At 31.7% G+C, this 25,340-nt stretch overlaps 1 protein-coding gene across 1 annotated transcript; it reads left to right on the top strand.

The window, feature by feature from the left end:
- The first annotated feature begins 1,499 nt into the window (after positions 1–1,499).
- On the top strand, positions 1,500–4,410 carry LOC145097477 (protein NRT1/ PTR FAMILY 7.3-like). Its single transcript, XM_079035047.1, has 5 exons — positions 1,500–1,651; positions 1,926–2,052; positions 2,343–2,560; positions 2,747–3,309; positions 3,424–4,410. The coding sequence occupies exons 1-5, from the start codon at positions 1,625–1,627 to the stop codon at positions 4,289–4,291; spliced, it is 1,803 nt and encodes a 600-aa protein (XP_078891173.1). The 5' UTR covers positions 1,500–1,624; the 3' UTR covers positions 4,292–4,410.
- Positions 4,411–25,340: the final 20,930 nt, after the last annotated feature.

Here is a 25,340-nt window from a genome sequence, read left to right as displayed (position 1 = left end):
AAAAAGATAATGTCCACGTCAAGACAGCTTAATCACACAACTACAAAGTTAGTCCATGGTGGTGGGGAACTTAGAGAGGGTGAAAGAGACAACAAAGGTTTGGTGATCAATTGGTGTTTTTATGTATCCAGTTATGTCACGTTTCTGTTCTAACGTTGATGAGATTATGTATTTTTGATATATTTTGTTTTATATGACACAGATATTCAGTGTATATCAACAGGATATTATTATACATCACATGATTTATAAACATTAATATTAAATCCAAATTAACTACAGCCCAATCTATTTCTTTGAATGAAATATGTATGGGTTTAAATTATTAATAACTTTTCATATAAATGATACTAACCCAAGTTTCATTAAATATGGTATTTGGCATGAATATTGGTGAAGCAATTGAGAAGGGAGGGTGTCATGTAGCGAATACAAAGACTAACCCCCCTGCTACTTCTCTAATTTGTAATAAAATGGTTTGATCACATTTAAATATCTTAGTTTGTGCGCTTATATTATTGTCATCAACTAAGCACACAACAATTTTACAAGGCTTAATTAATTACAGCGATAAATTATGTAATATGTATATATTATTAACTAAGAGCATCTCATCATTTTAATTTTCATTCAACTCTTTCAATGTTTTCCATATGACATATTGAACTCTAAAATGTTCAAAGACATATTTTAAAAAAATCATTTATTACAAAACCTAATTTAAGATATTTATTTAAGGATTTGAAAGTTTTTTTTTTCTTATTTTGAACAATTCAGGGGTTATTAAATTAGTTCAGTGGCAATTAAATTTTATATTCATTGAATTTCGGGTGACATCCAATAATTGTTGAGTTTTAAACAATAATGTGTTTTACCTTATGCTTATATGTCTCTCATTGAACTTTGTATTTTGGATGCTCAAAATATACATGTAATTAATGATGTAACTACAAAGATGTACACAAGTGGAAAATATAGCATTGCTTGTTAGTGATGTCAAAAGACCAGTGATTTTTGGCACTTCAGACATCAACCCACATTCAATGAACCATGAATGCGCACGAGGCTACAACTTGTTACACGTGAACCTGAAATTCTTGAGTTTTTTTTTGTATTTGCTTTCCTTTTCCAGCCAGGTTCTTCGTCATCTTTTTTTGTTTGTTTCTCAAGTGGTTTAATGATGTTCCTCACTGTAACACACATAAAGAGGAGAGAAACTGCAATCCATTTAAAAACTTTTTAAAAAAGCACCTTTTAAATGAAATTTTCACTATCTTTTTCTAATGCGTCTCTTTTCATTTACCAAACAATAGCTAAGTGCGAATTTAAACTCTGGATCTCTAGATTAATTTAAGAGATCTCTATCATTTTAGTGGATTGCAATGAGACAACACAAACATCAATTTCACTGCCAACTTTCATACGTAATCTCATCTTTCACCAAACTACCTGCCTTCTATAAGGATTGTGATACTCATCCTTTATAAATACCCATCCCTCCTATTCTCCCATCACCATTGAATCTAACTCTCTCCCTCTTTCTCTCTCTAAATCCTTCTTGATTCTCTATACTTTTTGGATCTTGATAACCATATATATCATCGAGAGGAGCAACACCTATTATATGGCTTGCTTAAACATCGTTAAAATGGTTGGTTTTAGCTTGATTCTTACTCATTTTTCACATATTTAGTTTTTAAAAGCGTGGGGTTTTCATCTTGCAAACAAGTTACATATCGAGGGTATTAGCTGGATAACTGAATTCAACCCATGTCTTTGGTTCTTGTTTTTAAGTTTATAACGTCACCCACTCCATGAATATTGAACGATCAATCTCATTGTTTTACAATACAAGAAACTAAAAAGTTATCATTTTTGTATTTGTTCATGTGTTGTTTCTTACTCAATAACGATTTCGTTTTCAGAGAAACTCTGAGGAGAAAACGCTAAAAAAGAACGAAGAATGCACTCAGGATGGATCAGTCGATAGAAAAGGCCGACCAGCAGTCCGAGAAAGAACAGGATCATGGTTCGCTGCAATCCTCATACTTGGTATACCTTCTTTCAAAATACCAAGAATCTTTTACAATCAAGTAATTTAACAAAACAAAAATCAAATTTTGAAACGATGAGAAAATCATTGGTCCACCTGATTATCGTTATCATGAATTATTTTCCTTTCGGTATTCATCTCAATCATTCCGACATAAATCCCATATCCTTTATATGCTACATGACATGTTCGGAGCTATTACATATAAGTTTACAACCAGAACTTCTTACTCTATATTTGTACATATGCCTAACATTTGTCTCTCTTGTAATGGAAAATATGAAAACAGTGAACCAAGGTCTAGCAACGCTAGCATTCTTCGGAGTAGGGGTGAATTTGGTTCTTTTTCTAACGAGAGTGATGGGTCAAGATAATGCTGAAGCAGCGAACAGTGTTAGTAAATGGACTGGAACTGTGTACATCTTCTCCCTCCTCGGTGCCTTTCTTAGTGATTCATATTGGGGTCGTTACAAGACGTGTGCGATCTTTCAGGCCATTTTTGTCGTCGTAAGCATCTAAACACTACAAAACTTTAATCACATCATCGTTCACATGAGTGTCTGCATGGATCTTTGAACAGTGATTACGAATCTTTCATTAATCTATGCATGTCTAGATTCAGTTTATCAAAACTGATGTCGATCGATCGATCCTTATTCCAACTAATGTTTTCAATTAATATGACATGCGCAGGGCTTGATATCGTTATCACTGTCGTCATATATATTCTTGGTGAAACCAGAAGGATGCGGCGATGAAAAAACTCCATGTGGGACTCATTCGGGCTTTGCAACGGCTATGTTCTACGTTTCAATTTACCTTATTGCCCTTGGAAATGGAGGGTATCAACCCAACATAGCCACATTTGGTGCAGATCAGTTTGATGAGGATCATCCCGAAGAAGGACATGGAAAAGTATCATTCTTTAGCTACTTCTACTTGGCACTAAATCTTGGATCACTCTTCTCGAACACCATAATAGGGTATTTTGAAGACAGAGGGACGTGGGCATTAGGGTTTTGGGCATCTGCGGGGTCTGCAATTGTGGGGTTGATCTTGTTTCTTGTGGGTACACCAAGATATAGACATTTTGTACCCAGTGGGAATCCTTTATCAAGATTTTCCCAAGTGATGGTTGCTTCATTCAGGAAATGGAAGGTTGCGATCCCTTCTAATGGTGACGAATTATATGAAATCGATGGCAAAGAAAATCCCAATAATGGAAGCAGAAATATTCTTCATACACAAGGATTTAAGTACGTTTCTTTTTCTAATTAGATCACCTCCTTATTTAACAAGCAAGTTCAAAATTTCCCAAATTATTTGTAGAACCATTTTTCTTTTGATGCTGATGATTTCTTTCATGCCAGATTCTTGGATAGAGCTGCGGTGATCACCTCAAAGGAAAACTCATTTGAGAAAGAAGATATTAAAAGCCCATGGCACCTTTGTACTGTAACACAAGTCGAGGAAGTGAAATGCATATTAAGACTCCTTCCTATTTGGCTATGCACAATCCTTTATTCAGTAGTATTCACTCAAATGGCCTCTTTGTTTGTTGAACAAGGAGCTGCAATGAAAACCAACATCTCAAGCTTCCACATTCCTCCAGCAAGCATGTCTAGCTTTGACATCCTAAGTGTTGCAGCCTTCATATTCATTTATAGACGAGTTCTTGATCCATTAGTGGCAAGACTAAAGAAATCTTCTTCCCCCAGAGGATTAACCGAGCTTCAAAGAATGGGGGTTGGCCTTGTTATAGCCATACTAGCAATGATAGTAGCAGGCACTGTCGAACACTTCAGGTTGAAATATAAGGACGATGATTGCCCCACTTGTGAAGGGTCAAGCACTTTGAGCATATTCTGGCAAGTCCCACAATACGTACTTATTGGAGCTTCCGAGGTTTTCATGTATGTAGGGCAACTGGAATTCTTTAATGGGCAAGCACCAGATGGGCTTAAAAGCTTTGGAAGTGCATTATGTATGACTTCGATTTCACTAGGGAACTATGTGAGCAGTTTGCTTGTGACAATTGTGATGAAGATTTCTAGTAGTGAAAGAATGCCTGGATGGATTCCTGGAAATCTGAACAAGGGTCATTTGGACAACTTCTACTTTCTATTAGCCGTTTTGACAAGTGCTGATTTTGTGGTGTACTTGTTAGTGGCAAACTGGTACAAATACATCAAGTTTGAAGGGAGAAATGATAAAGTAGAGGGCTGCCAACATGTTTGATAGGCTAATTTGATGTGTTTGGAATGATTTTTTTGTAACATAGTAAAGATACTAATAATGTATTCTTGTCCTTTTTTTCTCAATCAATTAATGCCAAAAATTATAAATTCTTATTTAAAGTTTAGTATTTTTTTGTTTTTTTTACATTTTCTAAAGAGTCTATTTAGAATTAGTGGTATAGGTAGAGAATACAACTATTAGGTTAATAAGAAAACTTCAATGTTTTATGTTTTTTCGGTTGAGATCGAAAAGAAAGAAAGCTTTTATCTCAACAAAACAATTCCCCTCTTAAATCAAGCTTAATAAAGAAAACAAAAGGCCGAATAATCAATCTATCCCCGGTCTAAAGCCTTTATTTTTAGAAGCTTCCTCATACTAAAAAAAACTCTACAAGTCCCAATAGTCTCCAACACCAAACAAGTTTAGGTGTCCAAATCATGTACACGATTTTGTTGATTTTACAGGTTGTGTGAAGATAGGCTTGATTGTGAATCGTTTATTAATAGTGTTTTCCCTTTGCACATCACTGAGGAAGTTATAATACATGCAAGACTATAGAATAGCAAAGAATGGTGGATTTTTTTTTATTTTTGGGAATGACACAAATGGCATTATGTTGGTCCATTTATAAACACAAAAAGATCAAGAAAGACTTAGTAACTAATTAGTCTATTGATAATTAGTTTCATACACTCAGTAGAGAACCTCGAACATACTTTGGTTACGAACACACTCTTGAAGAAAACTTCCATAGAGAAAGTTATCAATTACAATGTACTTAAGATAAACAAAACCCTTGTTACTATTACATAAATACTAAGTCCAACTGTGATGAACAATCCCTAAGAGATAGGGAGTCTTCATGCATATAATTAAGGAAATAATATCTTTTATTTAATTACATCTGACCCTTATCACAAAGTCTTCATATCAGCTTCTTGGCACACACGTTTCCTTGAGCCATTGTGTCGGGTCGTTAATCCTCATATTAAGGCTATTAGCGTAAACTACACTATAAGACCCCAATATTGTTTATTGGTAATTAGAAACGTAATGACATCATTTGCAATGGTGTCTTTGTTTAGCAAAAATACGATCCAACTTTTTGCAATTTATAGCTAAATAATAGTTTCAACACGGGTGTTAGAAAGTCAAAATACATAGCAATCACCATTTCCAAAAACTATTAGTAACATACTTTTATTCATCAACATCACCACATTATCAATCCTAATATTCCATTCCATCCAATTTGACAATTATGTTGCTAATTACACAACTCTAGCACAACTTACTAGTTTAACCTACATTACTCAACTTTACACATTAAGACATGATGCAATTATATCTCAGATAGTATATTCCTTCACATTTATGGTAACAATGCCCATTAGTTACAAACTATTTAGTTATTACATTTATTGTTCATTTCAAATTCCAGTTATTTCAAATTTCATACATTCTTACTAAATTTCTTCATATGTAGATGTAGTAAGCTCAATCCATAACAATTACATGTTTGACCATGTTAAAATCTTTTAATCTTTCATTACCAAAACTAGATTGTTACATGCAAGCTCAATCTATCACGTACCTCTATCACGTACCTGAAAGATCTTTATGTACAAGAGTCTTTATAAAATGATATTTGCTAATGACATATGATCATATAGGGTCACACCTTATAGCAAGTTACTACTTATTTATTATTTATTGAAGTAATTTGATTATTAATAAATATAATCAAAAATTGTATTTAATTGGAGAATTATTATTTTATAAAAAAAAAATTAACAACTAATTGAGAAATTATTACTTTTAGGAAATAATTAAAAAAAAAAGGAACAAGACTAGTTATATTCATAAGGTATGAATGTATATATGTTGGGTACAAATTAAATTGGCACTTTGAGTAACTATCTAATTTGGACTTATACCTATCTAGTTTGAAGAATGGAATGGACGACAAACCTAGTTTTGACTTTCATGTCAAAGTCGTAGGTATAGGAAGCAAGTAAGAGTTGGTTGTTGTCTTTCAACTTACACTCCGTACAGGGCATAACAGGACCATAATTTCTTTTAATGCTAGTTTTGACTTAGAACATATGTGTATGTATATAAAGAGTGTATTAAAAGTGTAAATGGTTGGTTCTTTTATCACTTCTTCATCTCCTTTTGGGGTTGCCAAAAGCTGAGAGCATGCTCTCCATCTCTCCTCCTTTTTTGCAATGTGTAGTGTATAGTTTAAGCCCATACAAGTTACTTTTCCTTAAGACTTATTTGTTATATGTCTTAAGGATTAAGAACAACTTAATACAAGTGAAGAATATAATGTTTTAGTGGTTAATCCTTACTTGGTAGATATACTATAAAAAGCTTCTTCTTTGGAGCTTCATGTCATATTCATCAACTTCTAATCTCCCATAAGAATCAAAGTCTTCAAATATTGTAATATTTTCCCTTTTATGGTTAATTTAATATTTCCATGATTTTAAAATGATCATTGACGGGTAAAAATAGTTTTATGTTTATTCCAATTTTCAAGCTTGTGTTGCCGTTTTTACCATTTTCATGAAAACAATTTGAATAAAACCCAACAATTGGTACCTGAGCCATTTTTTCAAGCTTGGTTAAATTATCAGATTATTTGGTATAGTATTTGTTTTTGGAAAACATTGATGGTTTTTATTTTGTAAAAAAAAATCATATATATTTTCTATGACAACTTTATTATTGCTATTTTTTTAGTGACAAAAGTTTACATGCATTTATTGTCACTAAAGTTGTCTTTGAAAAACAAAGTGTTGTTTTATTTATTTTTTTGTATATATATATATATATATATATATATATATATATATATATATGTGTGTGTGTGTGTGTGTGTGTGTATGATGTATATAAACTAGCCATTGACCACTTGTGATGTTGTTTGTCTTGATTTATTAAAATGGTTGTAATATTTATTTATTCATATAGTATGTAATAATTAAATGGATAATTTTCATTTTTTTATTTTGTAGGTAATAGGTTAGTTTTATAAATAGCTTATTTTTTTTTTATAAAAATGTAATAAGAATAAAGATAGTGGCCATTTTGAAGATCAAAAGTCCATAAGCTTGACTTTATTTTGGTTTAGTAAACTTTATAAAATTATTTTTATCAATTTGCTACAACATGTTGAAGAAAGTGGAAGCATGAAGACATTACAAGAAGTTTGGGTCCCTTAATGTCTTTAGGAATGGATGTAGCATTTTTGTGATGGCTCACAAAATGTCACTAGTTTATGGTTGGTTTGTGCACATATGTTTTGTATGCTTGTGTTGTTTATATTTTTGTTGATATTATGTTATAATTGTAAAATTAGATTTCACATGCAAAATAATATTTTGAATATAAATAACATCAAAAGGAGTTTGGTTTTAATGAAATTTATATGTTAGCATAAGATGGTAAAATATTTATAAAAATAAGATAAATTTTATCATTTAAAAACTAGCTAATGGTAAATTTCATGATTAAAATTATGTAAGTTTAAAATTGAGATTTTACAGACTTATCAAACTCCAAACTTTATTTTATAAAATAAAGTTTTGTTAAAAGGTTAATAAATGTTTTTAAGCACTCAAACGTCCAAACTTAATACTAGATATTAAATTTAAAATTTGATCGTCTGAATTATATAAAATTTGGATTTTATAAAATAACATTCTTAAAATGTGATTTTAAATAAAAGTATATATCAACTACTAGAAAACAGTCATTTAATGACATGCGAACAATGACACACACTAATTTAGGATACACAATTTTTGTGTGTCCTAAAAATAATGTCAGATTTCCAATATTTGAAGGATATAGGACACACATTTGTGCGTGCCCTAAAATTAGTGTCCAATAAAAAAAAATTAAAAATGCAAAGGGCACCTATTTTAAAATGGGTGTCATGTATAGATGTCGTTTTATATTTTATTTAATGAAACGCGAGTTTTATTCTTTCGCAGCTTAGGGGATAATTAAAATCCCAAAAGTTTGAAAGGCCACCATTTTATCCTCTACCGTATTTCCGTCGTTCTTCTCTCTCACTCGATACCTTAAAAAACCCTTATATCATCACCACTCCTCTTTTCTCCCACAACAATATTGCAACATCACCAAGTCTATGATCTCTCACAAAAATTGTCTCCAACCGATGTCTCCACCCACTCTCTGCCCTCACACTATTTCTCTTTGTTAAATATGAAAAAACCTTCAACCGGAGAACCAAGAACACTTCTTTTTTCTCCCACACCAGTCGCCAGTCGGTAGAAATCAAGGAGTCTCGTGCCTAGCATTCAATATTCACACGCCCTTAGAGTCGAGAGAATTCACATACATCATCGCTTCAGTAGTCATCACTCCTCTTAACTATAAGTTTTCCATCTTGCACTTTACAAAAATCATATAAAAATCTTTACGAATCTCTGATTTTCGAAGAGTGTTCTAGATTTCACTTGTATTTAATGAGTTCTTATAGAATTCACCTTCAATTTTGAAAGTTCAAATTAGGTTCAATTTTGAAAGTTCATGTGATTATTACCAAGATAGGGTTGAGAATTCAAGAAAGAATAGCAGTAGTGAACAAAATTTTTTGGAGTTGCCAAAATGGCATCATTAATGGTTGCTCGTCAAGCTGCTAACATACTCTGTGTGACATCCCCATTTTCATGGCAAAAAAAGACCGATTTTGTTTATGCTTTATAAAAATCAGAGTACCTCTTTTAATAAAAATGTTGCGGAATTTGTTCCCAGTAAAACATGATAAATACGTTATCAAAGCATTTCGGAATAAAAGTATTTTTATTCATTTTAAAACATTTGGGATGTCATCGTCAATACAGAAACATAAGCATAAATAAAACTTACATTCATTATCATTAGTGATTTATATCTCCTTAATCTCTCAGTGTAATGTGACTTCATATCAACACCTGTGATATAAATAAACTGAGTGGGTCAAGTTGGGAAACCTGGTGAGTACATAGGGTTTTCAACCCACAATAATATAATTATTATGTTTAATCATCAAACAGTTAACCCAATTACCCATCCCCATTATCTTCTTTACTCTTAAGGATCTACCCTAAGAATCAACTATTTCTCATTCATTCATTCCTAAGGATTATCCTAAGGAATAGGTACGAAGTCCATCGTTGTCAATGACACAGTTGTCAAGCATAGCTACTAGTTCTATCACTTAGGCACAGCTGCTAGTTCTCTCACCCATATCTCATGGTATATATCACCTCTTAACTCATCATCCAACTCATATTTCATCTACCCATGTTTTACCCAACATATTATGTAGATATAAATACATATACAATTTAAATCATATAAAACTTATATATAATCGTTCATCCAAAATAGATAGCAAGTATAAAGATAATATGCACACATGGCACATAGTTTATATAAAATACTTCATATCTATGTGTTAGATGAAAGGTACCAAGCACTCACTTGAAAAAGTGGTGATTCTGAATTCAGACAGCGCTTCGTTACTCTTAAAACAATTTCCCGTGACAAAACCTAGTATCAATACCACTATGGTTTACTCTAACGTTAACCGCGACTAATTAATAGTCAAGCTATTATTACTATTATATAAGCGTTAAACAATACTCTTATATAACTCATAATAATAGCCCAAATAATTATTTTAAGGTCCTAATAATGTTACTACAATTAATTAGAAGTTATATTAAAAATAGTGTAGGCGTAGCTCACTTACATCAGGTTTTATAGAAATTCGAGCTTCACTTGGAGCAGCATTTCCGAACCGAAAGACCCTTTTTTCTCGGGACTCCGGAAAGCCTCGGGGCTTCCTTTGGGTGCTAGGGGGTTTACCTAGGGTTTATGGGGGGGGGGGGGTGGGGTTAGTGAGAGAGACTATAGAGAGAAAGTTGTGGTGGAATGAGTGATGAAGCCGGCTACCTTCGCAAGGTATTTATAGGGGCTAATCTCCGGACTACGCCGGGCGTAGCCCTTGGTTACGCGGGGCGTAACTCAGATAGGAACGATAGATGGCGAGACCTCGGTGAGACGTCGTGTTCACTTCTCGGACCACACAAGACCGAAGTACGTTGGGTGTACCTGGTTTCATACGCGGGGCGTAATGTGAGGCAACGTGTCACAATCCGAAGTGAGCTCATCGAACGGCTAGGATTCGGCCACGTCATCAATGTCGCATCAGATTTCGCAAATTCACTTCCCGACTTCTAAAAATCATAACTTTCGCATACGAGCTCCATTTTCGACGTTCTTTATATCCACGCGTAGGTGGGAACGTACCTTACAAGTTTCCTTTAGACTCCGTCGGCTAATTTTGACTTTATTTTAAATTTATATTTTTAACAAGCCGGGACAGGATTGGTCCCTTAAAAAGTCATAACTTCTTTATCCGACGTCCTTTTTCGTCTGTCTTTTTATCGTTAAGCTACTATTAACGAGATCTTTGATTCTTGTTTAGGTTGTGTCGGCTAAAAATCGCTCATTCTAATATTCAAACTTCGCGTTGTATACTTCTAAGCCAAAACTTCGAAAAACCATAACTTCCTCATACAAAGTCAGATTTGGACGTTCTTTTCATGGACGCTCTCAGTTTAACATATTCTACGCTTTCATTTAAATCGCTAAGGCTAAAAGTCACTCCATCATAAATTCACTTATTACGTTTCCCGGTGCCGTGTCGATTCTGTCGCGAAACTTCGACAGGTCATAACTCCTTCGTTATTACTCGGATTTGGGCGTTCTTTATATATACAGGACCCTTGTAACATATACTGCAACTTGGTTAAGATTATTCCTTCTAAATAATCTTCCATCAAAAACTCAGTTTGATGCTTATTGTCTCTAAATTGACTAGCCCCTGAATCTGTGGGCGTTACAATTATCTCCCCCTTAGGATGATTAAGTCCTAGAATCATAAACGAAACAGGGCAGTATACTGACTCCATACGTTATCTCTTCATCCTAGGTAATAATCGTAACTTCCTTGTTTCTTCGAATGAGTATCTAATTCTTGGACTCCTTGACTGTAGGCGGTGCTCGATCTTGCACTTGCCCCTATCTCACGTTAGACTCCAAATTATGATCTTCAAGTCACAATCTTGATCATCACTGGATACGAACTTAAGATAAGCTCTTTTATTACTATAATGGAACGATGTATCATATTCTAATGACCTATCATCGTATGTTGCAATGCTTAGACTCTGGTCTCTTAGAGTCAAGTTCCAGAACATATTATACCTTCCTTCATGTTCTAATGTGATATAATCACATCTTAAAAGGTAGCATTCCTAGCTACAAGAAACTATCGTGATACCTCTACTGATCGCTTTGATTGTCTTTCACTTCAAGCTTCTAGCTTAAGTTAGATGCTACATCGCACTTGGTTCTCTTAACCATTTAACATACTTGTCTTAGTCAGACTTAATTTGATATAACACTAGGGTTAGAATAACAATCATCTTCTTAGTCATTACCGAAACAATGGTAATGACATACTCGAATAAAACGAAATCAGTTACTAGCTTCTTGGTAACCTTGTGACTTTCCCAGGTCCAAGCGTGAGTCATGTGCTTCCGGTAGCATAACAGGACCATACTTTCTTTTAATGCTAGTTTTGACTTAGTACATATGTGTATGTATATAAAGAGTCCATTACTAGTGTAAATGGTTGGTTCTTTTATCACTGCTTCTTCTCTTTTTGGGGTTGCCAAAAGCCGAGAGCATGCTCTCCATCTCCCCTCTCCTTTTTTGCAATGTGTAGAATATAGTTTGAGCCCATATAAGTTGTTTTTCCTTAATACTTATTTGGTATATGCCTTAAGTATTAAGAACAACTTAATACAAGTGAAGACTAACATGTTTTAGTGGTTAATCCTTACTTAGTGGATATATTGTAGAGAGCTTCCTCTTTGAAACTTCATGCCATATTCATCAACTTCCAATCTCCCATGAGAATGAAAATCTTCAAATGTTGTAATTTTTCCCTTCTATGATTAATTTAGTATTTCCATGATTTCAAAATGATAACTAATGGGTTAAAATAGTTTTAAGTTTATTCCAATTTTAAAACTTTTTTGCCGTTTTAGCATTTTTGTGAAAATGATTTTGAATAAAACTCAATAATTTGTATCAGAACCATTTTTTCAAGTTTGGTTAGATTATCAAATATTTGGTATGATATATGTTTTTGGAAAACATGAATCGTTTTCTTTTTGTAAAAAAAAATCATGTATATTTTCTTTGACAACTTTATAATTGTTATTTTTTATTGACAAAATTTTACATGCATTTTTATTACCAAAGTTGTCTAAGAAAAACAAAGTGTTATTTTATTTATTTTTTTATATATGTGTGTATGATGTATATAACCAAAGTGTTGTTTTATTTATTTTTTGTAGAAGTGGCAAAAATTGACAACGAAATAAATGGGTTTGGGTTAGAGATTTTGACACGTTTAATTAAATGGGTTGAAACGACACGACACGAATATTAAATGGGTAAGGTTAGGGTTAAAATTTTCAACTCGAAAACGACATGAAAATAACACACACACACACACACACACACATATATATATATATATATATATATATATATATATATATATATATATATATTGTATTGGGCTAAAGAAACATATTGTGCTGTAATTGTATTCAAAGGGTATTTGGCTAATAAAAGAGATTTTTTTGACCTAATTAGCTGATGACCTAATTTATTTCCTTCTAGCCGTACACCAGTGGCCACACAACACACTCCACACTCCATGAAAACGCTCTCGATTCTCGTCTTTCTTTGCCTTTTACGTCGTTCCTTCAATCGTTCCTTGTGAGTCACAGCAACTACCGGTTTACTTCATCCCACATAGCAATCGTTCCTTGTTTACATCATTCTTGGGTTTTATTCTTATGCGTTCTGTTTTTTTTTTGTTGCAGTTAAGTTAACCATTGATGAACCAATCAACTTGTATGGTGATGAAATTGATTTCTCTAATGACGAAATTGGAGATGAGATAGAAGAGGAGGTTGGTAGTATACCACCAATTTCTAATCAGAATATGCATAAACCGAATTTGTCTGGTAACCTGTCAAACAAAAACGTAAGCTTACTTCTCGTGTTTGGAAAGCCTTTAAAATACTTAAAGAGTCAGATAGTAAGGGAAATATGTTGTGCAAATGCAAGAAATGTGGGACTATGTATATAGTTGAAAGTAGTCACGAGACAGGGAATCTACTTAGGCATAAAATGGCTTGTGATTTGAAACACAAAAGTTATGAAGATGTTCGACAACTTCTTATACAATCTAATTTGAAAGGGTCTTTGGGTACTAGATCTCCTACTTTTAAAGCTGATGAATTTCGTGAGTTGGTTGTTGTTGCTATTGCTAGACATAATCTTCCCTTTCAATTTGTAGAATATGAAGGTATTAGGAAATGTTTTGCTTACTTATATCCAAAAGTTAAAACATTTTGCAGAAATACCATAAAAAACCAATATTCAACATGTATTCAATTGAGAAATCAAAGCTTTGTGATTTGTTGCAACTTGTTCCTGGTAGAATAGCATTAACATCTGATTGCTGGACTTCTATGATAACTGATGGGTATATTTCATTGACTGCTCACTTTGTTGATCATAATTGATGCTTGCAAAAACGAATTTTAGCTTTTACTTCTATGCCCCCTCCCCATAATGGTGCTTCCTTAGCTGAAAGAGTTTGTGGCTTGTTAAAACAGTGGGGAATTGATAAGAAAATAGTTTCCATAACCTTAGATAATGCCTCTACAAATGATTCTATAGCTAATGCACTGAAGTTTGGTTTGAATCTGATGTCTGGTGGTGATTATTTTCATGTTCGTTGTTGTGCTCACATCCTTAACTTGATTGTACAAGATGGCTTAAAAGAATTAGATGGAGATGTCGTAAAGGTGAGAGATATTGTTAAGTATTGCAAAGGTTCTCAAGCTCGGAAAAAATCATTTTTGTGTTATGTCCATTATGTTGGCCTTGAGTCAACAAGAGGGCTAAGGCAAGATGTTCCAACTTGTTGGAATTCTACGTATCAAACATTAGATAGTGCATTATATCACAAAAAAAAAATTATACATTTAGCAAATACCAATGCAAACTATATACATTGCCCAAGCTTCGAAGAGTGGACTAGGATTGAAAAAGTTTGCAACTTTTTGCAAGTTTTCCACGATGTGACTTTAGCTTTTTCGGGTTCTAAGTATCCATCATCAAATCTTTATTTTCCTAATGTTTTAAAGATAAGATTGCTTTTGCAAGAAGAGAAGGAAAATGGTGATACTTTTATAAAGAACATGGCTAAAAATATGCATTTGAAGTTTGACAAGTATTGGTGTGAGTTTAGTACTATTATGGGCACTGCCATTGTTTTGATCCCCGTTACAAGTTTCATTTTATTGAATGGGATTTCAAAAAGATATATGATTCATCTTCTGATGTAGAGTTGGATTTATTTAAGAAAAAATTATTTTCCTTGTTTGATGAGTATACGGGTGTTAGTGCTACAACCAAGACAAATGAAAGCTCATCTCATTCTGGTGTTGCCAATGGTAAGTAAGACATATAATTGACGGTAATAATTTGCTCCTATCTTATTTTATGATTTTTTTGTATTTTCCTAACTTCTATATTTTTTGTTAGAATTTTGATGATTTCTTTAGTTGTGAATTTACTACTGGTGGTAAATCTGAGCTGTAATCTTACCTTGAAGAGCCAAAATGACCTCGTACGGGTGATTTGAATGTGTTGGAGTATTAGAAACATCTTCAAGGACGGTATTCCATTGTTTCTCAAATGGATAGAGATATTTTGGCCATCCCAATATCTAATGTTGCTTCCGAATCTGTTTTCAGCATTGGAGGAAGAGTTCTTGATGCCTATTGTAGTTCATTGAAGGAAAATACTATTGAAGCATTGGTTTGTCTTAGAGATTGGAATTAAACAAATATTAAGAGTAAAATCTGCATTTTTTAAAGAGATAAAATTTTGCATTTGCAGAAAATTGCATTTAAAATTATGTAAATTTTGAAAATTTGATCGCTTAAACGTCCAACCTTAATACTAGATATTAAATTGCATTTAGCGCTCAAACGTCCAACCTTAATACTAGATATTAAATTTAAAATTTGATGGCCTCAATTATATAAAATTTGGGTTTTTATAAAAGAACATTGTTAAAATGTGATTTTAAATAAAAGTATACCATATCTTATTTGATGCATGCAATAACCAGAATATCAAATGTTTTTTAAACTAGAATTATAAAATCATCAAAGACCTCTTATTAAACTCAAATGTATACAATCTTATTTGAATAGCACTCACACATCACTTGTATGCGTTTGCGGGATAAAGGTCACCTAACTGCTAATGTTATTTTTTGGTGGACGAGGTGTATTCACGACTTCTATAACCTAATTATAGGCTGATTACACAAGTTCTTCAAACTGGATGATTTGATCGAAAATATGTTATGATAAAGGTCACCTAAGCAATAGAGATTTGAGGCATAGATGGGAGCAAACATGTCTATTAAACTTTGTTATTAAAGATCCCATAATGTTATGAATTATATAGTAGAATGTAACTAATACTCAATATCCACCTTGTTGGATTCAATGAATGAGATAATGGATACCTAACCATTTATTTGTTGTGCTTCTTGGATCCTAGACTTTGATAATTAATGTTTTTGGAAACTTAAGGGTATTAATATTGAAGACTTAAATATCGAAAATACTAAATGAAATTTATTAAAATTGTGTAGATGAAAAACAAAATCCAATCTCATTACCATGCATCATCTTTCACTTGCTGATCTACATGAAAAAATAACATTCGATGGATACAATTTCTATGAATGGCTTTGTATCTTGAAAGAGAATCTCGAACGAGATCATATACATTCTTAAAGGCTCTATTCCTAAACAACCTGCACTTACCAATAGAACTAAACCTAATGCTTGGTGGAAGCATTCATGTTGAAGATGTTTCAGAAATCATATTAGGTATAGTTATTCCTGGCCTTTGCAAGGAACTGGAAACCTTAGAAACATTTCATATTTTCGTCAGGTGAAGCAGATATTCCTAAGATACAACATTATTTGGTTTAAGCCAGTTCAAACACAAGAAGAATGCAAGGTTGAAGAGAGTCATGACGTTTTCTCTAAGAGGCCATTAGTTCATGGAAATGACACCTTTAATCCAAAAAAAATCCAAGAAGGCCCACAGAGAAGGATCTTGTTTTTTATGTGGAGAAACAGACACTGGAAGAGGAACTCTCCCTCTTATATAAAAAGAAAGTCTATAGATTCTACTACTTCATGTATCTACTAGATTGAACTTATAATTATCATATAACAATCAAGTACTTGGTACATAATGTTAAACTAATATTTGTAAATGGTGTGTAGATATTTTAAGAAGAGTAACCAGTTGAGCACAAGCAAGTTGGAACTTCAATCTTTGAGTTAAGTATATTATTTACTAGGTGTGAGACCCATGTATTACATGGGTTTATTTAAAAAAAATTAATATGAAATTTTAACAATTTGAGAAGTTTGAATTTATAAGAAAAATGAGAAAAAAAATTAAATTATTAAAATTAATGAGGCTTTAATACATTGAATACATTACATATATAAATCTTTTCTAATAAATACCTTACATATATATTACCTAACATATTAAATTTGAAATTTTAATTTAATAAAATGAAAAATACAATAAAATGACAAGTGGAAAATAGAAAATTCAAAAATTCTAGAAAATGTCATGTGTCCAAACGAAAGAGAAGACGACATGTGGCAAAAAAACATTGATTTATTAAGGAGGATGCTTAGAAAATAAAGTACTTGTATTGTAAAACAATGTTTGTGTTGGATAATATATGTATTAATTTAGCATGTCTAAATATATGTTTCAGTTACTTTATTAAATGATTGATTATTTACTTGTCACTTTTCATAATGGTCACCTTCATATTCTGTAATGATTAAAATTCTATTTTTGAAAACTAGATCTCTGAATAGAACTATAAAGTAAATATAGATGTTTTCTAAATAACAAGTTCTACATGCAAACACTTTTGACTTAAAACTTTTATTGAATTAAATATATCTATGACATTGTTATCTTTATTATATAAATAATATACGCATATTCCAACTTCGGAAATGGATTTTTTGAAGGCAAATAATGTAGTTTATTTGACATATGTAAATCTTATTTATATATAGAAGATTCATTATGATATTGTAACTAAACTATAAAGAAAATAATTATTAAGGAACTATATAATATGATGTATGACTTGCTTTCTAATAAATGTCTAGATTTAGTTCAAGATATTTAATCAACTTCATTCAACAACTATAGTCGTTGTAATTATTTTTTACATGTTAAAAGATAATTGTGAAACCTTTGTTGAAGTTTTCAACAAGCAACTATTGAACATGAATAACAGCTATTGATAAACAAAAATTGTTCTCATAAATGGTAAAATCATATATAACATGAGAAATATGGAATCTCTCATTGATGAGTTATTCTTGATAGTTTCTGGTAAATCCATCAACTACCAGAATGCTATATAAGATATTGAACCTAATAAATGACTTATAATCATGAACACTAAGATGTAATCCATGTATAATAATCAAGTATGGGCTTGATTAATCTTCCTCCCAATATCAAGGTTGGAAGAAATAAGTAGTTCTTTTAGAAAGAATACATACACAAAGATCTATACATATTTAGCAAGAATTGTTGTTAAAGGCTTTAATCACGCTCATTTAAATAACTATGATCAAAACTTATCTCAAGTATCTATGATTAGATCACCAAGGATATTAATTATAATAACATATTTTGATTATGAGATATGGCAAATAGATTTCAAGAAAAATCGCGCTTCTTAATAGACACCTACTTGAAGATGTTTATATAACTTAGCCTGGAGATTTTCTTAATCTAAGTTATCATAACAAAATGTGTAAGCCTGAATATCCATTTGTAGATATCAAGCAACATCTCAAGATTGCATTCATCATTTTAATACGAAAGCAGAAGGTATGTTTTTATATCAAAATGAAAATAACATATGTGTTTACAAAGAACTAGTGGGGCAATAGTGATATTCCTAATCTTGTATGAAAGACGTACTTAATCATAATAGATAACATTCTGACTATGCGAGGCTCTTTTTTTGACTCAGAAAGCACTTCTAAGATGAAATGAGTTAGGAAAAACAAGATACATTCTTGGAATGTAAAATCTATGGAGATAGATAAGTTAAATGTTAAAGTTTTAAAATCTTTATGCATATGTTTATAATATCTTCAAAGAGATCAAGACACATGATTCATTTGAAGGACTCTTGGCATTGCCACATGGAACTATTTTGAGTCTGCCTCAAAAGGACCTAGCATATAGGTTTGAGCTAGATAAAATGATTTACATTTTATTTGCTTTGACAAACGAATTTATCATTTACGCCATATTATGCACAAGACTAGGTATATTATCATGATATGAACATATCATAAAATACCAATTAGATACATGTAAATTCATTAATTGAAAATATGGACATTCTAAGAGTACTTAAGAAGAACTAAGAGAATATATATGAGTTACTTAGTTTAGAAGAAGATGTTTATGTAAATAACTACGCAAGATGCTAACTTCAAACACACATACACAAACACACACACACACACACACACACACACACACATATATATATATATATATATATATATGAATTATAATTGGATTATGAATACATTATGGAATGAATAGTAAGTTTTGTTGCAATGAGGTTCAAGCAACACAAAATAGCACAGGCTACTACAAAATAAGAATACACTGGTACTTTAGAAGTTTCAATCAAATATAATTGGATGGATGATTTTATTGAAGAATTAAGTTGAAGCTACAGTCTACTATGACAGTACTTTAGAATATTTAAAATAAGAATATCTAAAAATCTTTTTTGAGTTCAAGAGTATACTAAATCAAGCTAAGAAACTCTAATTCATATCAGAACACCAATCATATTCTCTAAGATACTTAACTTTACTTAAAATAAAGTTAAATATGGAGATGATCGTATTCGTAGATTCATGCAAATTAAATTTAGTCAAGACTCATTAATAAAGTCTTTCCTTCAAGTTAAGTATGAAAGGTCACACTTCAACTGTAACACTTTACTATTCTAGAAATGGAATTTGATTTGGATTTAGTATTTGGATATTGGAACATTATAACAACAAAACTTGTATTATTTTGATATATTGGGATACGATCCTTATAATAATATTTGTTGTGTTCTATGTTAACATCTTTAATCCATGCACAATTTAATTACACTAAAAGTTCATAATCAGTTATAATTATGGAAGCAATTATAAAGTAAGAGTGTAAGACTAATATGAATTGTATTATTTGACTCTCATAAGATGAAAGTAGGAAGGTGGTAGTAACCAAGATTCATAGATACTTGTCAAAGAAATAGTATTAAACTGACTTGCATCAAGATCACGTCATGGATCATTATATTGAGTGATGCTTGATAAAAGGCATTAACTTTGTATCCTTAATACCTGAGATACATAGTGGGACTAAAGTGTAGGGAGTGTTATACTTTGATGTGATCAAATGTAGATCCTTAAACAGCTAGTTATAAAGGTCACTATCATGTGTAGTATGAACTGTGTAAGAGACTTATAAAGTCAAGATATTATTTGTTCGTCTTATATGTTGAGAGCTATACATATAATGCACATTACTCAAAGTTGAACACCAAATAAGATTGATGGATATCCAAGTCTTATGTTCAACACAACATCTGTAATAAAGGGATAATGGATAAACTTACCATATACATCAATTCTAGCTTTGAGTTTTTAGGAATTGGATGCAAATGAATGGCATTTTTTGTCATGTACTATTAGGGGAGTGAAATGTTTCTAGATGTTCACCACTATCTATATTAATCTCTGATGACTCTTGTGCAAGTGCGAGATTGAAAGATGTTTATACCCAAGAGTCATTATAAAATGATATTTACTAATGACATATGATCATATAGGGCCAGACCTTATACCAAGTTACTACTATTCGATTATATATTAATGTAATTTGATTATTAGTAAATATAATATTTAACAACTAATTGGGAAATTATTATTTCTATGAAATAATAATAAAATATAACAAAATTAGTAATATTCATAAGGTATGAATATACTTGTTGTGTACAAATTAAAAGGGAATTTTGAGTAAATATCGAGTTTAGACTTGTAACTATATAGTTGGAAGAATGGAATGGAAGACAAATCTATATATGACTTTCATGTCAAAACTGTAGGTAGAGGAAGCAAGTAAGAGATTTCTTGTTGTCTTTCATCTTGCACTCCATATATGTCATAAGAGGAATATACTTTCTTTTAATGCTAGATTGACTTAGTACGTATGTGTATGTATATAAAGAGTTCATTACTACTGTAAATTATTGGTTCTTTTATCACTTCTTATCCTTTTGGGGCTACCAAAAGCATAGAGCATGCTCTCCATCTCTCCTCTCCTCTCTTGCAATGTGTAATGTAGATTTTGAGCACTTATAAGTTGTTTCTCCATAAGAATTATTTGGTATATGTCTTAACGATTAAGAACAACCTAATACAAATGAAGACTAGCACGTCTTAGTGGTTGATCCTTGCTTGGTGGATACATTATAGAGAACTTCTTTGTTGGAGCTTCATGTCATCTTAATCAACTTCCAATCTCCCATGAGAATCAAAGTCGTCAAAGTTTGTAATATTTTCCCTTATGTGATTGATTTAATCTTTCCTTGATTGCAAAATTATCCTTGGTAGGTTAAAATGGTTTTAAGTTTATTCCAATTTTAAAGCTTTCGTCGCCATTTTTAGCATTTTTGGGAAAAACGATTTTGAAAAAAATCCAACAATACAAACATCATGCATATAGAAACTTCCATCATTGTCAGCAACTAATTGAAAGAATAAGGATGTATACCTTTTAATACAACCTTAAAGCTCTTGATTCTTATTAACATCCTTTTATTTCTATTTACCTTCACTTAACTACGTGTTTATACATACCGATTTTGCACTTTGGGTCTCACATATACATGTTTGGAAGAGTTATGGTCCAAATGGTGGTACTCTATGCTAAAATCCATAATTACAACACTTTTTAGCACATTATTACACGAATCGCATGGACTCTCGTGCAAGTCGCTTGAATGAGTTTTCCTGAAATGTTGTTTGTTGTTTATTCGACATGACTACCAAGTCTTTTTGGATTAAAGTCACATGGATCGCGTAGATTTACTCCCATATTGTGAAGCTCATAACTTGTTCATTATAACTGTATTTGGTCTAATTCACATTATCATTTTTTTCTTTGTCATGTTTACTACAAATTTCATAAAGGAAATTTATGAATTTGAACTCCATAGTTTGAGTTATCGAGCTGAAACATGAAAGGTCACGCCACTTTGTAAATTTCATAAGTTGATATTACATTTTCAAATGCTAATAACTACCCAATTTTGACTCCAATAGACCTCAATCTATCTTCTATGGATTATTTGTTGCAAAATCTACAACTTCCATTTAGAAAATTTCTTCACATAAGTTGTACATATTGAGCTATTGAATCTCAAACATGGCCCCATAGAAAGATTATACCATGTCCATCAGCTCTTATTTATATTAATTGCCTAGCGTTGCAAGGTTTTAAGATCTTTTTTTAGCTCCAAATGAGTTGATTCCATTTATAAATGCTTCCGTTTTATATCAACTTTCACTAATATCATAGGATCATGGATTCCATGTGTAAAAACCTAACTTTCCTAATGACATACAAATGTTTCCTTATAAGCCAGATTTAAGAATGTGACTCTAGTATTTTTGTTTCTGTCACCTTTTCCACTTGTATAATCACTCCTATGCAACATTATCTGATGTTTTTTCAGGACTGTCTATTAATTTCTTGAGTCTCTTCAACACCTTCCATAATCTATCACATATTTTCATATAATAGCATTCTACTATAGCCTTTATTCCAAATATAACAAGCTACTTTGCTATTTCTTGGAATAAGATCCTAAGTTTTAAACTTTTTTCACTTTTAAGTTTCTAATAATAATTAAAACATGTCTCAACACAAATTTAACTGTAATCCAACATATAATACCTATTTACACCATTTCATTTCACCATTAGGGAGAATCCACTTTATCCATTTCATTTTCATATTTTTCCCCACTTTAAGCAAGTATTAACACATAGTTTTCCACTTTTATTCATCGCTGATAAATTTTATCGTTAAACACACAAGATTATTTATCAGTTATAAATTAACTTTCTAGAACATAATCAAAATTAACTTTATTCATTATATTATATATGACAACAATATTAATCCCCCCAACCCCTTTTTTACATATCACAAGCATGTTGGTCTTTCGATTAGCATAGCCACGATCCATCTATTATATTGAAATCTAATAACATTATAAATTAAAAAATTTGGAACGTTACATATATTTACCCCTTAAAAGGATTCCAACCTTAGAATTACTTATGTAAAGGTAGGATGAAGAAATATTCACGTAAACTTAACTTAACTCAACTTCAAATTTAAGTTCTTGATGATATCTTGCTTTAAGTCCTTTCCTTTGTATGTCAATTTTCCCTTTAATCAACAAGATTTCTTACCCATTTCTTTTCCTTTACTTTCTTCCTATTATATTCAAGTTAATAAAAAGAAAATTATTTCCCTAGGTCCTGTTTCATGTATTCATGGTTGATTACGTCCATTCTCTAACTAACAGATGATCTTAGTTTATTCTACATTGTTTCTTAGGTCATAGCTTCTTTTCCATTATTTTATTTGTATTCTTCCTGTTACTCTATACTTCGTGATTTCCTTTCCTTTCAATATTTAATTGACTTTCCCTATAAGGATTATAAGAAATGTAAATAATGTTTCTAATATCGACATGCCATCAAACCTTGCACTATAATCCTACTAATGGATTTATCATTCCGTTATATAGGGTTATCTTAACTTATATTTAAGGTATAGAACTTTCAAGTAAGGATTTCAAATTTTCCTCCCTACTAAGTTGTTATCTCATCAATTTAGTACATTAAGGATGTATTTTCTTGAACTTACAATTTTCCCTTGAGTACCCTTATTTTGTACTAATTTTATCTTCCCACGCTTATGAAATACATATGAGTGATTAATATTAATTTTATCTCCTCCATAGGAATTTTATCCATTAATCTATTACATTAAGGTAATGCACATTCATTTATTTTTCCAATTATGTTTCGATTTCACAAGGACATTTTCCTTTAGAACTACCATCATACAAGATGTATGTTCTTGTTGTTATAAAGCCATTAAGTTCCTTAAAATATAATACTAGACCAGAATATTCCATCGGATCATAGTCTTTGTTTTCTTGTCAATTTGTTTCTAGCCACGCCCTTAACTCCGACCATCGACTTGCCCCCATTGCATCCACTGATTTAGAGGTTTTATTCTCGAGTCTTAAAGTATCATGGGGGACCTTCTTTTGTGTAGAAATAAATCCCTTCCTTCTTCTTTAGTCAATCGTGTGTCATCCAATAATGTTCAAATATCCAAAAATGATAGAATGTTTCCACCATGACAGTCTATGGGAAAACTGTAACGTCTCTATCTACAAAATTCAAAACTATACACCTAAACTGCCGTTTGAAAGTAGATATCGACACCTTTCTATCCATGTATACCAAAAACATTTTGGTCTTGTATATTCATACACTTTATTGTTAAATTTATACGAATTTTTCTATAAATTTTACTTGTGCTTCTTCCTTTGTCAAGTAATCTTGCTATCGTCTTTCTTTCCATCCGACCATTTAATCAAGTTTTACTATCCTTCCTTTTGTCCATGTGCTAAGCAAAATTGTCACAATGAAACTTCTACATAGAGGGTTACATGCCCATCATTAATATAGTGTGTCTAATGTTTGGGTGTTTGCAGCATAAATATTTCCTTATGTGTGTGTTTCCATGTAGAAATAATACAAGTCAAGTAATGTATCCATACTATTCCTTTACATGCCACATTTTTTCCATTGTATTCCATTGTTAATTGTGCCTCACTTAATTTATATAGTAATGACTCAAAGTTAATTATGTATTATGCAATGTTATTCTCTAAACATGAAATTCTTTGTACATGTCACACCCTCGGCCGGCGGCGAAAACAGCGGGTTGTGCGACATAGGGATCGAGGCACACAGATATATTGAACATTACACAAAAATACAACACAAACGATACTTTTTTTTATCATAATTTATTTGGGGTTACATTGTTGAAAGATCAAGCACACATCCTAAACATAAATAGAAATGACAACAAACATAAATAAACTCTAGCAAGCTTCCTTAACAATATCCTCCTTTACATGACTATCATCCACACTCATCTCCCTGAGAATACATGTATTTTGAAAATATCAAGATAATGTTGGTAGGTTCACAAATTTTTATAGTTTTCTGCTTTATCATTTTATTTTAAGAATCCTTTTTCTTTTTAGAAAAACTTTTCTATCTTCGTTAAGATATATTAACGACCTTAACTTAGTATCTGTCACACCCCAAAACCAAGAACAGCATAAACGTTCTGGGGCGGAGGACGTCATGTAAAGTATCATAACAACGCAAGGTAGTATACAAGCAACAACATCATCCATTGCATTAATACTAAAGTTTTAATACATGTGTGTTCTTTGTAATGTAATAGACACCAAAAATGAATGATCAAAATAAAAAGACGAGTCTTGCCTGTGCTCCGTCTACTCAAAACCTGTCACCAGTACCTGTCTACTGAGGACCTGAGAATACAAGTTATTTTGAAAGCGTAGATCAAC

The sequence above is a fragment of the Lactuca serriola genome, chromosome 1 (genome assembly GCF_051521515.1).
Source record: "Lactuca serriola cultivar US96UC23 chromosome 1, Lser_US96UC23_V15, whole genome shotgun sequence".
Lineage (NCBI taxonomy): Eukaryota > Viridiplantae > Streptophyta > Magnoliopsida > Asterales > Asteraceae > Lactuca > Lactuca serriola.
Note: the sequence above shows the minus strand (reverse complement) of the source record. Positions and strands in the feature narration are given on the sequence as shown.